This window comes from Salvia splendens, chromosome 15 (genome assembly GCF_004379255.2).
Source record: "Salvia splendens isolate huo1 chromosome 15, SspV2, whole genome shotgun sequence".
In the NCBI taxonomy this organism is placed as follows: domain Eukaryota; kingdom Viridiplantae; phylum Streptophyta; class Magnoliopsida; order Lamiales; family Lamiaceae; genus Salvia; species Salvia splendens.
The window spans coordinates 2,528,910-2,544,170 of NC_056046.1; the positions used below are offsets into that span (position 1 = coordinate 2,528,910).

Here is a 15,261-nt window from a genome sequence, read left to right on the forward strand (position 1 = left end):
TGTCTGAAAATGTGATGTTGTAATGAGGGGTTTGTGATCGGATTATATAGGGAAAATTTGATGTACTCCCTCCGTCCATGAAATGTTATCCAGTTTTGTCATTTTGGTCCGTATGTGAAAAGTTGTCCACTTTGCTTTTTTTTAAAATGGACTCAACTTTCCACTAACTCTTTACACTCACATTTTATTATAAAACTAATATATAAATGTGCGACTCTCATTCTAATAACTTTTTCAACTCACTATTCTTCATATTTCTTAAAACCCGCGCCAAGTCAAACTTGGACAATATTTCATGGACGGAGGGAGTACGTGGGGAGACACGTTTGATGCAAATCGGATAATAATTAGATAAATGCATAATTTGGTCTTGAAATATTCAAAGAAGGTAACGTACTCGACCTCTGACAATCTGCTTGATTGTTTGTTTGCTTCATACACATAATCCTCATTTTTACGTATACAAATGTTAATAGATTTCAGCATATAAGGAAAATATCGAATAAGATATTGATCAACTTATGATAAATGTCTAAATTAGCTGCTATTTTGGGTTTGAAAATGATTACTTTATCTTCTTGACTACTATTTGTAGTTTTTTTAATAAAATATTTGATTGTGATGAACAATATTTTCAATTGTGCTTCTCTTCATGGCAGGGGATCCAACTTGCAAATGTAATAAGATCCCACTTTTTATGGAGAGGATTAATATGTTGTGTTTTTTTTTCATCTAAATTTATCATAAGAAAATAAAGTATAAGAAAAGATGAATATAATATATTTCATCAATTCACGCTCTTTTTGTTTAAGCTTGCGTTACAGTGGACTCGAACTAGACACCTTTAACATTGGACTTAGACATTAAAAATGGAAACATATTATCATATTAATATGTTATATAGTATTATCATAAATTAGAGGGAACAAGAGTTGCTCCGAAAAAAAATTCTCTCTTACTTTGGTAAGAGGTGAAAATATATGTTTTCATTTTTTTTCATCGAAGAGAACATTGGATGATTAAACTTGTGATATTATTGCAGTTTTCGTACAATTTATGATTATTTCTAGAACTAGAATTATGCATGACCCAAAACTATTTCATCTACGTATTATGGATATGGTTGGTGAAAATTAAAAGAAAATATGTGAAGTAAAATTCTACGGCGCCTGGTGCCTAACTTTCCCACTAATAGAGATGGTTCTCATTTTAAAAAACAATAGATGAAATTCTTGGTTGACTAATGTAATTGTCAATTATACTGCTGGCGTAGATACACCAATAATTGAAATTATATTTAATAGAAAGAAGGGTTATGAAAGAGATCGTTGAAAAAATATAAAGTCATCCCACAAAAAACAATACTAACACAAATACACAATGTAATATGATCTATGGATTTGTTCGCTGAGATGATATATTTTACTTCAACAGTTCCTTTTATAATGTTTATTTATTCTGAGTAATTGTTCTTAATATATTTATTTTACTTATATATGTATCTATTTCAACAAAAATATAATATAATATCATTTCAAGAAAGTAACGTCTGCTTCAGTTTATTGTTAAGTAATAAGTATTTAACTTATTTAATAATTTTAATTTCAATGTTAGTACTTGATCGAACTTTCTTGCACGCTTATATTAATGAAGTGAAAACTTAATTAAACAACAAAGTCTAGAATCGATGACTTGCACGGAATTCGAGACATTTTAATGGTAATATTTTGTAAATTATTATTAGGGGATCAGTATAGAAGATTATAATCGATACGACATTACATAATTACGATACCGATATTTGAGTACTGTAAGTTTGATTTAGTAATGTATCCAAATTCTATTTGGATACATTGTTGTCTGGAAAGTGCAGAAACGTGTTGTGTTCATTTAATTTCTTTATTACTCATGACTGTATTACTCTACAACGTGTATATAATTTGAAAATTATAGAATTAGTAATAATACTCACTCCGTTCCACTGTAAGCGAAGCACTTTTTTGAGCATGAGATTTAAAAAATTGATAAGTAGTAGTATTAATTAAAGAGTTAAGTGAAGAGAGAATAAAGTGTGAGAGAGAAAAAAATATAATAGTAAAGAGAGAATAAAGTAATAGAGAGAAAAAAAAACGTAGAAGAGAGAAAATGTATTATTTTTGGTAAAAAAATGACTTGCTTATAGTGTCACGGAAGGAGTATTTTAGTTCATTCATTCAAAGAGCTTAGCTATTTACTCCCTCTATCCATAAAAAACAATCTCATTTGTTGACGACACGAGTTTTAATGAGAAATTTGATAAAACAAGAAAGAAGGAGAAAAGTAGGTGAAGTATAGAAAAGAGCAGAAAAAATAGATAAAGTAGGAGAAAAATAAAAAAAATAGGTAACATATGATAGAGATTTTCTATTTTTAGAAATTGGACTATTTTTCATGGATATCCTAAAAAGATAAAATGAGACTATTTTTCATGAACATATGAAATATAATAATACTCTATTTAGTTAAAAGTAAAAATGACTCACTTAAGATGTTAAGTTTCAACGTTGTGGATGACATAATATCAGTAACCGTTAACAGATTTAAGTTAACTGAAGCTCAAAATAAGGCGAATATTTAAGCCCATCATTTAAATATAAAATGGGCTGAGCTATTTAGGTTAAAAGCCCAAATTGGATTGATGATAATACTACTATTATAAAATGGGCTGAGCTAGAGTTTTCATCGTAGTTTGCCATCCAAGATTGACTTAAGATATTTGTGTAGTTTCTTTTATTTATTGTGCCGCGTGTAAACATAAATTATATGAAAAAATATATGTCCATGTGATAGTTCGAATCATTATTAGTGTGAAAATCGAGCAACTTTCTCCCTATATTTAAGTAATGGATGTCACAGTGCCTCGTGGATCAATAAATATTAGTAGTAAACATCTATGTGACTCAACTTTTTGAAGCGTTGCTACAGTCATTATGTAAGATAACTCAAACATTTGTAGAGCTACTTCGTATCAACATTTATTAAAGATATAAAATTTAACAATATTTTTTAGAAATTAACTTCATTGACTAATTAAAAAATACTACCTCTGTCCCTCAAATATTATCTCGCTTTGACCCGGCACGAGTTTTAAGAAATGTAATGGAAAGTGAGTTGAAAAAAATAGTGGATTGTGGGTCCTACTTTTATATATTAGTTTTATAATAAAATGTGAATAGAAATGAGTTAGTGGAATATGAGGTCCACTAAAAAAATGATAAAAAGTGAAATGGGACAAACTTTGGGGATGGACGGAAATGGAAAAATGGGACAAACTTTTAGGGACGAAGATAGTAACTTCTAAGAAGTGTGAATATGCGGTTTGAAGATTTGTTTGGGTTATAATTAATTAATATCTGACTTAAATGAATTAAATCCAAAATTTTCTCATTAAATAGTGTATTATGATCTTATTAAATAGTGTATTATAAGACTTAAGTGTATTAAATCCATAGAACGCCAAAATTGTCCTCCAAAAACTAGTCAATCCCTTAATTAAAATATGGAATTGATAAGCCCAACATGGAAATATCATACGAAACCCGGCCCGATACTATTATAATTGTAAAGGGCTTGGATAGTTGGATTGGAATTATTATATAACTCATCGTAATCGATTTGTATGTGTATGAAGTGTGACTATGTGGTGATTTTGTTTGGATTGGAATTATAATAAGAGTTAATCCATAGGTATTAGGTAGTGTCTTATCTACCCCATATACTAATGGCTTGCTAATATTTTATTGCTACGGAATTTAATTGGTACCTTAATTAGATTATTTAGACAGAACGTTGAAATTGACCTCCAAAAACTAGTCAATCCGTCATTAAAATATGCAATAAGCCCAAATTGGATATAGAATTAATTAATATTTAGCGCAAAACGAAGGTGCCTTACGAGGCCCGATATAATCAATTGTAATGGGCTTGTAATTTATTAAGAGAAAGTCGTAGTTGCCCTCCAAAAAACCATACTTGAGCATATAATTTCAAATTTAATACTCATATATATGCTTGAAGGACGGATCTAAAATCAATTAAAGTGTTTATTAAGGCTTTGATTTTCGATAAAATAGCATGTAATTGTAATGGAAATCTATTGTAGATACTGACACCTAATATATATATGGGATATTGACACCTAATATCATGGTACTTTCAAAAAGTTGGGTTTTTCCCATGAACTTTGAAATTGACAAATAATATCACGAACTTTACCTTGAGTTTGTTATTTTCCACCAATGAAAAAATTCCGGCAAATAATATCATTTTTTTCGTAATTTCTCGACAACAACTTCGAGAGTTTCAATATTTTCAATCTTTGAGAATAGTTTTTCTTAAAGCACACCCTCCAAATTTGTTCTTCAATCTATTAATATAGCCGAAATTTTTTCATTGGTGGGAAATAACAAACTCGGGGTAAAGTTCGTGATATTATTTGTCAATTTCAAAGTTCGTGGGAAATACCCAACTTTTTGAATGTTATATCATATTAGGGGCCAATATCCCTATATATATTGGTAATTGGTTTATGGGCCATAAAAGAGTCATCTGAAAAAAACAATCATTTTCCATAAATAGAAATCTTATATATATGCATTTAACAAAACATAAACAGACTGCCATAGCTTTTCATACATCATTATCGCGTTCAATAATAGAAAATCAAATAAAATAAAAAAAAGTAGAAAATCAAGTAACAACCACAATTTGTTGTCAACAAAAATACAGCATTACTAATATCTTGGACTTGTTAGGGATAATACTGCTCATTTCTGAAAAAATTACATGGACCGGCCATCGTTTTCACCTGTACGATCGAAATTGTTCTTATAATACTTCTTTCACCAAACAAATACGACACTAACAATATTTTTTAATTAGATACAGGTTTAGATATTACTAACCTCGTATACTTATTAAAAAAAATGAAACACATAAGAAGTGTGTGAATACTTGATTTTCTTAAATAGAGCATAGTCAATCTAACCCCAATTAACAGGGAAATGCTACGTGGCCACATTATGGCTGGCCATAATAGGATATTTTGGTCAATATACATACCAAACAATTAATAAATTAATAAAATCATAAAGATATTCATATATTCTGATTTAAAAGTAGTTATAGATATTAAACAATTAAATTATAAAATATAAAATAATAAATTAAAGTTTAAAAAAACTAAGTGGATATCTAACATAAGAAACAAAAATGAGCTACATATTCAAAGTTCCAAGATGATTTGACGACTTAGTCTTTTATGTGTATTATTTCAGGACAAAGGGTAAATTAGTCTTACATAATTTTTACTTTTAAGATAAACTAAATCCAAGTAAATAAGCATTAAAGGTAACAATATTTTATTTTTATGGCCAGCCACATTACGACCATTTAACACTGCTCCAATTAATAATGCCTTGCTAGCTTGGGTAGATATTTTATTGCTATGGAAATAGGTATCTTAGCAACATTATTAAACATCGAAAAATTAAATTACCATCTAAAAACTAGTCAATCCCTTCATTACAATCTGCAATAAACTCAAATTGCATATGAAATTATATATATTGAGCCCGAAACAAACATGCTATACGAAGCCCGTTCCGTTTATTAAAACATTAAGAACATACAAATACAATCAACATCATTATTTTTTGCAAGAAAAGAAAATAAAATAACAATCACAATCACTACTTGTCAACATGAAATAGGCGACCATTTCTCTTAGACTTGTTAGGGATAATGCTCTGCTCGTTTCTGAAGAAATTACGCGGATCCACCATCGTTTTCACCTTAACAAGACGATCGAAATTATCCTTGAAATATTTCTTCCCCCAAACACTCGCTTGCGCATAGCTCGTCTCACCGACAACGTTGTTGACCCCGAGGTCGAGATCTCTGTAGTTGAGATACGAAGACCTCGGGGAACTCGACACATAAGGGGTCAGGTAGTCGTAAAGGCTCCTCGACCAGCTTATGTAGCTTTCCGAATCCGAATTCTCGCCTTCTCCCCAAGAGATATAGTGACTGAATGAGTAGAGGTTTCCAGCTCTGTGAGGAAAAGGAGTGGCGGATTCGGAAATCTCCGCCATTTTTCCGCCGTATGGAATCAAGATGATGTATCCCTTCCCGACCGGCTCCGCTTCGTACAGATATCTCCACACGCCTTCGAAGCCGGATTCGGGGACAGGTGTCTGAACGTAGTTTGATTTCATTTTGTGGTATTCCACAGTGGCAACTTGGCTTCTGTTTAGCAGAACTTCCGGCGGCGTGTTGACGGGGTAACCGGCGAAGCTGACGGCGGCTTGGATCCATCTCGTCTCGACGCAGTCTTCTCTCGCTAGCCCGAGCTCCGGGAATTGCTCTTGCATCAGGGAAATTAGCCTGTCGGCGCCGCCGAGAAACAGAGAAAAGAAGGAGGCAACAACGGTGGTGTTCACCCTGTTTGCGGTGACTCCGATGAACAAATCCCGGTCCACCACTGGCGCCACGTATTGCCAGCGGTGGAGGATTTGAGTCGCGTTCTGTTCCAGAGTCCACCTTTTTCTGAAGATAGTGACTGTTTCTGGAACATCCACCAGCTGTACCTTCCAGGCGACGACAACGCCGAAGCTAGCAGCTCCGCCTCCTCGGATAGCCCAGAACAGATCCTCGCCCATTGACTCCCTGTCGAGAATTCTGCCGTTGGCGTTGACTATTCTTGCATCGATGACGTTATCTCCTGCGAGGCCGTATTTCCTCAGCAGTTGGCCGTAGCCTCCTCCGCTGATGTGCCCACCGACTCCTACGGACGAGCAAAGGCCGGAGGGAAACCCGAGGACCGGGCTTTTCTCTGCGATCCTGTAGTATAAAGAACCGAGTGTTGCGCCACCCCCCACCCATGCGGTTTTATTCTCGACGTCGACTGTTATTTCGCTGAGATTGATCAAATCAATGATCACGAACGGGACTTGTGACACGTATGATAAGCCTTCATAGTCGTGGCCCCCACTTCGGGTTCTGATCTCTAATCCGCTCTGTTTGGCACAGTATATGAGAGGCGGGATTTGGGACTCGTGGTCCGGGGTTATAATCACTTGCGGTTTAGGTGTGGTTGGTGTTGAGAATCTTAGGTTTTTTATGGATGATTGTAGGATTGTAGTGAAAGATGAGTTAGTTTGAGTGTAAACAAGGTTGGAAATTGAGGAGTAGTTGTGGAATTCGTGTTTGAGGCATTTTAGAAAATCATTATGTTTATCGGCAAAGGTTGTCGATGGGCATAACAATATGACAGCAAGTGTTACAAAAGTAAGAGAATAGATAGATGGAGTTTTCATGATTTTTAGTTTATTTGTGAGTGATGTTGAGCTTGTAGTTTTATAGATAGAACATGCATAAATTTGCCAAAAAGTTTTGATTTTAAAAATAGACACCTAGCGTGTAAGAAACATATAGGTGAATGATTCAATTTTAGTTGCTGTCATGATGAATAGTCAGCCTTTTAGCACAACTATACCCTCTATTTGATAATTAAATATCCACGTTTATATAAGATACTTTATTAAAGATTAATAATACTCCCCGGTCTCAATTAAATTAGTGGAAAATTTTTGGACACAGAAATTAAGAAATTGTATTGAATAAATAAAATAGATAAGAGAGAGTGAAGTAGGTGTGAAATAAATTAAAAATGATTAAATATTTTGTTTACTAAAAAAGAGAAATGACTCAACTTTATTAGAACGTCTATAAAAGAAATACGACTCAACTTAGTTGAGACGAATAGAGTATTAAATAGATTGTTTTCTAAATTAAAAGTGTTAGACCTTTTGGCAAGTTGTTTCATGGGACAATAAAAAATTACTACAATTTGACCACTAATGCCAGAATAAAAATATTTTGGCAATTTGTATCTTGGACAAATAAGTTGACCACTGAATGTTAGGCATGAATTGTGTGATTAAATACCACATCAAAGGAATATTAATGTACAGTAATAAATTAAAAAATTAGTGAGGAATAGGAAAGCAATTAGAACATGAAAAATACTCTCTATTCAAAAAAAAATTGTAGTAGGAGTACTTATTTATCTTAAAAAAATGTCACATTTCTATTTTGAAAAACGTTACTGATTTAATTGGATGCTGCTAATTTTCTTTTTGTGTTTTGGATACATTTGACTGGTTGGCTTTGGTTTGAGGCTTTGAGCTTTTTTTGGTTGTAAAAAATTGTCAATACATTTTGTCTATTTACTTGCTACATTATACAAAATCTTGAGTTATATCACGTAAGATTTTTTTTAATAAAAAAAACGATAATTTTTAACAATTGAACTGTACACGGAAAATTTGGATTGTCAGACAAGAAAAAGAGAACCAAAATGATTGAAGAAACCTATAATCATAAGTAGATAGGATAAAAATAAAATTATTCTCACATAAGAATGTCATAACAAAAAATAGCAACTTCTATTTAAAAAATAATTCTCTCTAAAGAGCTGAAACAATTCTATCGTAATAATATTATAATTATTTTCTTTTATTACCTTTCTTACTTTTTTAATTGCGCATTAAAACTTGTGTCACTCCAAAGTGTTCTATTTTTATAGTAAGACAGAGTATGTATTGGTTATTCCCTCCATTCAATAAAAATACGTGCATTTTCATTTATAAAAAGTTATCCCAATTTGTTACATTTATACATCAAGTTATTTACAATTTATACCACCATTAAAACACTAATAATAATATGATCTCGTTATCCACTAATATAACTTTAACTGTTATTTTCCTTCTCTCTTACTTTATCAATTTTGTTATAATTCTTGTACCATATCATATGCCCATATTTTTATGGGATCGAGGGAATATGTTTTAACTAACCATCTTCCGCTAAATATCTTTATCGCTCGGTTAAAATAAAGAAATTCATATATCTAATACCCATTAATTTATTCCCACAATTGCATAAGTCAATCACAGTGTAAATTTAAAATGAAGTTCGAGGAAATAATCTTGCAACTCTGGTAAGAGAAGAAAAGTCGATTTAAATTGCAAATTTGCGATAAGACTACGCTGTTCAACTTAAGAAATATGAACTGTATCTATTAGTGGTAGTACTTAATTAGGTTGCTTGTTACTACTTCATAACTTATAAATTTCGTCGCGACTAATTCAAGGTAGCGATTGGAGTGAGAGTTCTATGTACAAATTAGTAATATTTTATAATCGTTGAATTAGTGGGTTGTGTTATTTATAATAAAAAAATCAACTGTAAATTTACTATTATAATATTTACTAAACAAATAATATAAGTATGTATGTTCAAGCTGATCTTATTACGATTAATTTTTAAACAATTAATTGCAAATATGGGAAATTTGGATCCATAACTAAAATATAAAATCAATAGTTAATAGAATAGTACAATGGATTTGGATGGTCCAACACAAATGCTAAGGGCAGTATCGTACTTTCATGTAAGTTAGTTGCGATAGCGAAGTTTTGACCGTTGAGGTTCGCGCTATTCGTGGCGCCACATCAGCTTGGTCAAATAAATTCCCATTAAATTTTAGTAGGAATAGTATTTTATTCCTTGGCTAATCTACACTGCAATTTGGGCCTATGGATTGAGCCCACGTATTTCTTCTGCAATATTATCCATAATCCCACCAACTCTACAAATATTAGTCCAACTTCTCCTTTCAAATCCCATCATTACTATATCTAATACTCCATCCATTTCCCATTTAAAAAACATTTTTAACTCAACATTACTTTTAGAAAATTGTTTGATTTTATAAAGAAAAATAAAGAGAGAAAATGAGTGAAATATGAGATTCATTTATAATATTAGTATTATAATGGACTCTGAATGTAAAAAAAACTAATAAAATGTGGGGTTCGTATAATAAGTGGAATAAAGTAAATTGTTCTATAACGTGGACAAACCAAAATATTAGAAAAAGCATGTGAATAGAAGAACCATACAACTACTGCCTAAACATGAAAACCAAATACGATGTAAAAATTCCTTATTCAAATCGTGTAAACTGAATCATGCAAATCAAATCGGACACACGCCTTGGTCGCTCGACCACGAGTGAATGGGCGGAATGCTCTGTTCGAATCTGAAGAAATTCTCGGGATCAACCATGGTCTTCACCAGAACAAGACGATCAAAATTGTTCTTGTAGTACCTCTTCCCCCAAACGCTCGCCTTCGCATAGCTCGTCCTCCCCTCAACGTTGTTGACTCCAAAGTCGAGATCTCTGTAGTTGACATACGCAGACCTCGGATTGCTGGAAACATAAGGAGTCATGTAATCGTAATACCTCTTCATCCAATCCACATACCTCTGCGCATTCTCATTATCTTGCCAGTACACAATAGTCTCCACTTTAAACAAGTTTCCCGCCCTGTGCGGGAACGGAAGCGCCGATTCCGAAATCTCCGCCGTCCTCCCGCCGTGCGGGATGAAGGCGATCAGCCCCGCCACCGCCTCCGGCGCGAAGAGAAGATTCAACAACCCCCTGACTCCTTCCTCCGGAAGAGGCTTCTCTACAAAATCCGACTTCATTTTCAAAAATCTCAAATTCGGATCCTTCCTGATCAGCAAATCCGCCGGCGTTTGGAGATCCAACGGCAATGCTGAGGTGAATCTGCCGAAGCTGACGACGGAATCGATCCAGCTCATCTCCGCGCAGTCTTCTCTTACCAAACCCAGCTCGGGGAATGTTTCTTGGACGAGCGCGACTAATCTGTCGGCTCGTCCAAGGAAAAGGGAAAAGAAGTTAGCTGAAACCGTCGAACCGACTCTGTTCAACAGGATACCGACGAAAAGATCTTTGTCGGCGTAGGGCGCGACAGACTGCCATTTCTGGACAAGTTCCGTCGCGTTCTGCTCCAAAGTCTTGCTGACTTGGAAAACAGTGACAGTTTCTGGAACATCCACCAGCTGCACCTTCCATGCAACAATAACGCCAAAACTGGCGCCTCCGCCGCCTCTGATGGCCCAGAACAGATCCTCGCCCATTGACTCCCTGTCCAGAATTTTCCCTCTGGCGTCGACAATTCTCGCGTCGATGATGTTATCCGCCGCCATGCCGTATTTCCGCACCAGCGTGCCGTCGCCGCCGCCGCTGAAGTGGCCGCCGGAGCCGACGGTGGGGCAGAATCCGGCCGGGAAGCCGAGGAGCAAGCTCTTTTGAGAGATGTGGTAGTACAGCGCGCCGAGGGTCGCGCCGGCGCCGAGCCAGGCGGTTTTCGCCTCGGCGTCGACGGCTACTTCGCCGAGATTGAACAAATCGATGACCACAAACGGGACCTGCGATCGGTAGGATAAGCCCTCCATGTCGTGGCCGCCGCTTCGGGTTCGGATTTCGAGGCCGGTTTGCTTGGCGCAGCGTATGATTGGTGGGATTTGGGATTCGTGGTTGGGGGCTATGATCACCTGCGGCTTGGGAGTAGATTCTGTGGTGAATCTTAGGTTCCAGATGGCGGCTTGCAGGATTGAAGTGTAGGAGGAGTTGGCTTTGGTGTAGACAAGGTTGGAAATCGAGGCGTGGTTGTCGGAATATTCCGACAGACATTCGAGGAAATGGTTGTGGCCATCGGCGGTGGCCGCCGGTGAGAAGGTGGAGATGAAGAAGATGATGAGAGTGAGAGTGAGAGTGGAGAAGGAAGGAATCTTCATGGTTGAGTGAGATTCTATTTCTACTTGTGTTTTAAGATTAAGTTAAATGTGTTCTATTTATAATGTTTAATGAGAGTAAGGAATTTGTGGTGAATGGGATTTTTCGTCGCCCTCGTCTCTATTGGCGGCACTTCTTTGATTTTTAAAAAAATAAAATATAATGTGAGTTCCTTTCTTTCTTGAAAAATACATTTAATGTTGATTTATGAACTTATTTGGAAGCTAGAAAATTAGTGTCTAATCTCAATAGTTTAATGTAAGATGTAGGGTTTAGTAAAAAGAAGTACTGTAAGATGAATAAATCTCATGTCGTTTCTTCGGGGACTTTGATTAACATTAAAAAACATGAATATGTTATAGTTATGTTGATGAGATGCCGGATTTAATGAGTAATAAGATGGGTTACCTTTCCTCTATATTTTAAAAATACTACTATTATCAATTTGTCGAAGTTATGCAGTAACTAAGTAAGTATGGTGGCATCCTTTCAAATTGGGTGGCTCATTAGTTTATTATTTTAAATTTTAAAATATTTTTTAACTAGCTATAAGACAATAGATGTTCACCATATTCAACAAAGTTCAATTATTTCATCTAGTGTACGCTTTTCTAGTCTGTCCTGACTCCTGGTAGCTTAATAAGTCCAACTCGAAACACATGTATGTGATGGAGACTACCAAAATGAAAGACCACTTTGGTAGTACAATTATTTTAATAATACTTCCACAATAATTGTCACTCTTATCGTGGGCACAAATTTTAAAAAATATATAAAAAAAATTAATTAAAAAAATTAGTGGAATATATGACTAATTTTATATTAATTTTATAATAAAATGTGAGTGAAGTGACTTAGTAGAATGCGGGACCTACTTATCATTTATGGTAAAAATGAAGTGTGACAATTATTATGGGACGGATGGAGTAATACTCAGTATACAGTTAGAGACTATTTGGTTTGCACGATTTGTATCTAGGGATTAAAAATGTAGTGTGTTTGATTAAATGGAACTGTATTATAAAAGCAATTGTTTATAAAGTAACGCAGTGAATATTGAAAATGACAAATCGGTCTTAATAAAAATGCTTGAATATCATAATTTTAATCGTGGCATGCATATATACTACTCCCTCTGTCCCGGCTAAGATGACACATTTCTTAGCCGGTACGAGATTTTAGGAGTTCTTGGTTAAAGTATTTAATTGGAGAGAGAAAAGGTGGGTGTAAGTATTACTCCCTCCGTCCATCATTAGGAGTCTCGTTTATGAGTGACACGAGTTTTAAGAAATGTTAAGAAAAGTGGGTGGAAAAAGGTTAGTAGAATAGGGTCCCACTTATATATATTAGTTTTAAATGAAATGTGAGTGGAGTGAGTTAGTGGAAGGTGAGACCATAATAATAGTAAAAGTGAACCGGGACTCCTATTCGCGGACGAACTAAAACGGAAAAACGAGACTCCTACTCACGGACAGAGGGAGTAAAATAGAGTGAGAAAGAAAGATGAATATTTAATAAGAGTGAAAAAAGTGGTTGAATGTATTAATTGGAGAGAGAATGTTTCCAAAAAAGAAAATATATCATCTTAGTTGGGACAAACTAAAAGGAAAACGTATCATCTTTAAAGGTAACTGTTTATAAAGTAATGCAGTGATTTTGATGATTATGGTCACTTATTAACTCTTTATAGTCAAAGATTCGTCTCCTTGTCAAATATGATGGTTTATTTAAGTTTGTTGAATATTATACATCACAGTCATGATTCGTGGTTTTATTTTAACTTTCATAGTTGGCACTATTGACATTAATCTTTCGTTGAATTCTTATTCTCACTCTTGTTTAATGAAGTTTTCTATTTAATTTTTTAGCCTTCTTTCTTGATCATAAGAAAAAGTTTGAAGGGAACAAGTTTTCTTACTATTAACATAATATAATATCTCAAATTGATAATAACATAAAAATAGAAACATGGATATCTAAGAACGTATCTTATGCTCCCTCCGTCCCACGTTACTTGAGGCGTTTTCTTTTCGTCACGAGATTTAAGAAAGTTGTATTTAGTAAGTTAAATAAAGTAGATGAGAGAAGAGAGAGTAAACTAAAAGAAAGAATAAAGTAGGTATGATTAAGTGTTTTATTTTTAGCCAAAGTAACTTGGGACAATCCAAAATGGAATGCGAGTCAAATAACTTGGGCGGAGGGAGTAAAAAAGATTATCCCATTATAAAAATGGATATCTCAAGTTCGAGATGAATGGCGCTGGATTAGTCTCTTTTTTCTAGCTCCCAATAAAATTCGAAATTGTAATTTTAAAAAAGTGATCTCAGCTGTGCTTGTTTTATTTTGGATTTGAGCTAGTTAGAAATTAAGCTTTGGAAATATGTGGGGCAACCATACCAGTAGGTTTTTTAAAACTAAAATACAAGTTATGAGCCCAAAATATGTAATGTTTCAGCCCAGTTAAAAGCCCAACCATTTCAAATGTATAAGACCGCCATGTTATATGGCGTGTGGGGTGATGAGGGAAAATAGTTAGTTGGGTTGAAGAGGAGAATTGGTTGGGCTAATAATTAATGATTAGGCTTGGATTTTATGTAAAAATATTGCATAACTATTTTTCCGTAAACTAACTTCCACAAAAAAAAAAGTCTCATTTCACATTATTCCACTTATATTTAATTATAATTAATATATAAAAATAAGACTTACTAACTTTTTTCCACTTATTTTCTTCCGCATTTCTTAACATTTGCACCGAATCAGAATGAGCCTTTATATTGTGAACAAAGGAAGTATAAAGAAAAGGAAATTCAAAGATATGCAACCATAAAAATACAGCACTTACATAAATTAATCAATTTATTAGGACATCAAAAAATTATTCAATTTATTAGAACAGCAATGCTTTGAACTACAAATACAATATATGCTACTGTTTGAGAATGTGTTCTATTTATAAGGCTTAATTGTCATGGTAAAAGATGGAACAAAGTTGATGAAAATAAAATAATTTTTGAATTTTTATTATTTGATGTACCATATGACATGAGACTATTTTGAATATTTCCAACGGCGCGCTTATTTGAATTTTTACTAGTTTGTGAGAAGAAAAGTCACATTTTTTTATATTTTTGTTTGATTATTACCACATATAGAATAAATTGGATGGCCAACGGAATTTGATCGAAATCTTAGAGAAACATCCTATCAATTTTAATATGTGATGATAGACTGATAGTCTTAACCATCTAGATTAACTAATATTTTGAAGTTACCCAATTTGACAATTATCTTGCGTAAACAGTTTTTATTGGTGAAGTATTTTGATACCGAGACCAAATCCTTCAATTTACTAGTAGTATTTTTTAAATAAAAGAACATGCGTACCCTATGAAAAAGAGGACTTTACTGATATTACAATTATACAAGATTCAAAAAAGGGTGAAAATTGAAAATAGAACATGTCTATTGCAAATAAATAAATATACTAATAACATAAGTACTATAAATGTCGCGCAATAAACGGAATTGCTAGATCAGTACAACAATTA

The 15,261-nt window shown here is 33.9% G+C and overlaps 2 protein-coding genes across 2 annotated transcripts; both read right to left on the reverse strand.

The window, feature by feature from the left end:
* Nucleotides 1–5,627: 5,627 nt before the first annotated feature.
* Nucleotides 5,628–7,381, reverse strand: LOC121766309 (berberine bridge enzyme-like 8). Its single transcript, XM_042162562.1, has one exon. It carries the CDS (start codon nucleotides 7,353–7,355, stop codon nucleotides 5,730–5,732), a length of 1,626 nt encoding a protein of 541 aa, XP_042018496.1. The 5' UTR covers nucleotides 7,356–7,381; the 3' UTR covers nucleotides 5,628–5,729.
* A 2,702-nt stretch (nucleotides 7,382–10,083) lies between these two features.
* LOC121768633 (cannabidiolic acid synthase-like) lies at nucleotides 10,084–11,712 on the reverse strand. Its single transcript, XM_042165166.1, has one exon. It carries the CDS (start codon nucleotides 11,710–11,712, stop codon nucleotides 10,084–10,086), a length of 1,629 nt encoding a protein of 542 aa, XP_042021100.1.
* Between the last annotated feature and the right edge of the window lie 3,549 nt (nucleotides 11,713–15,261).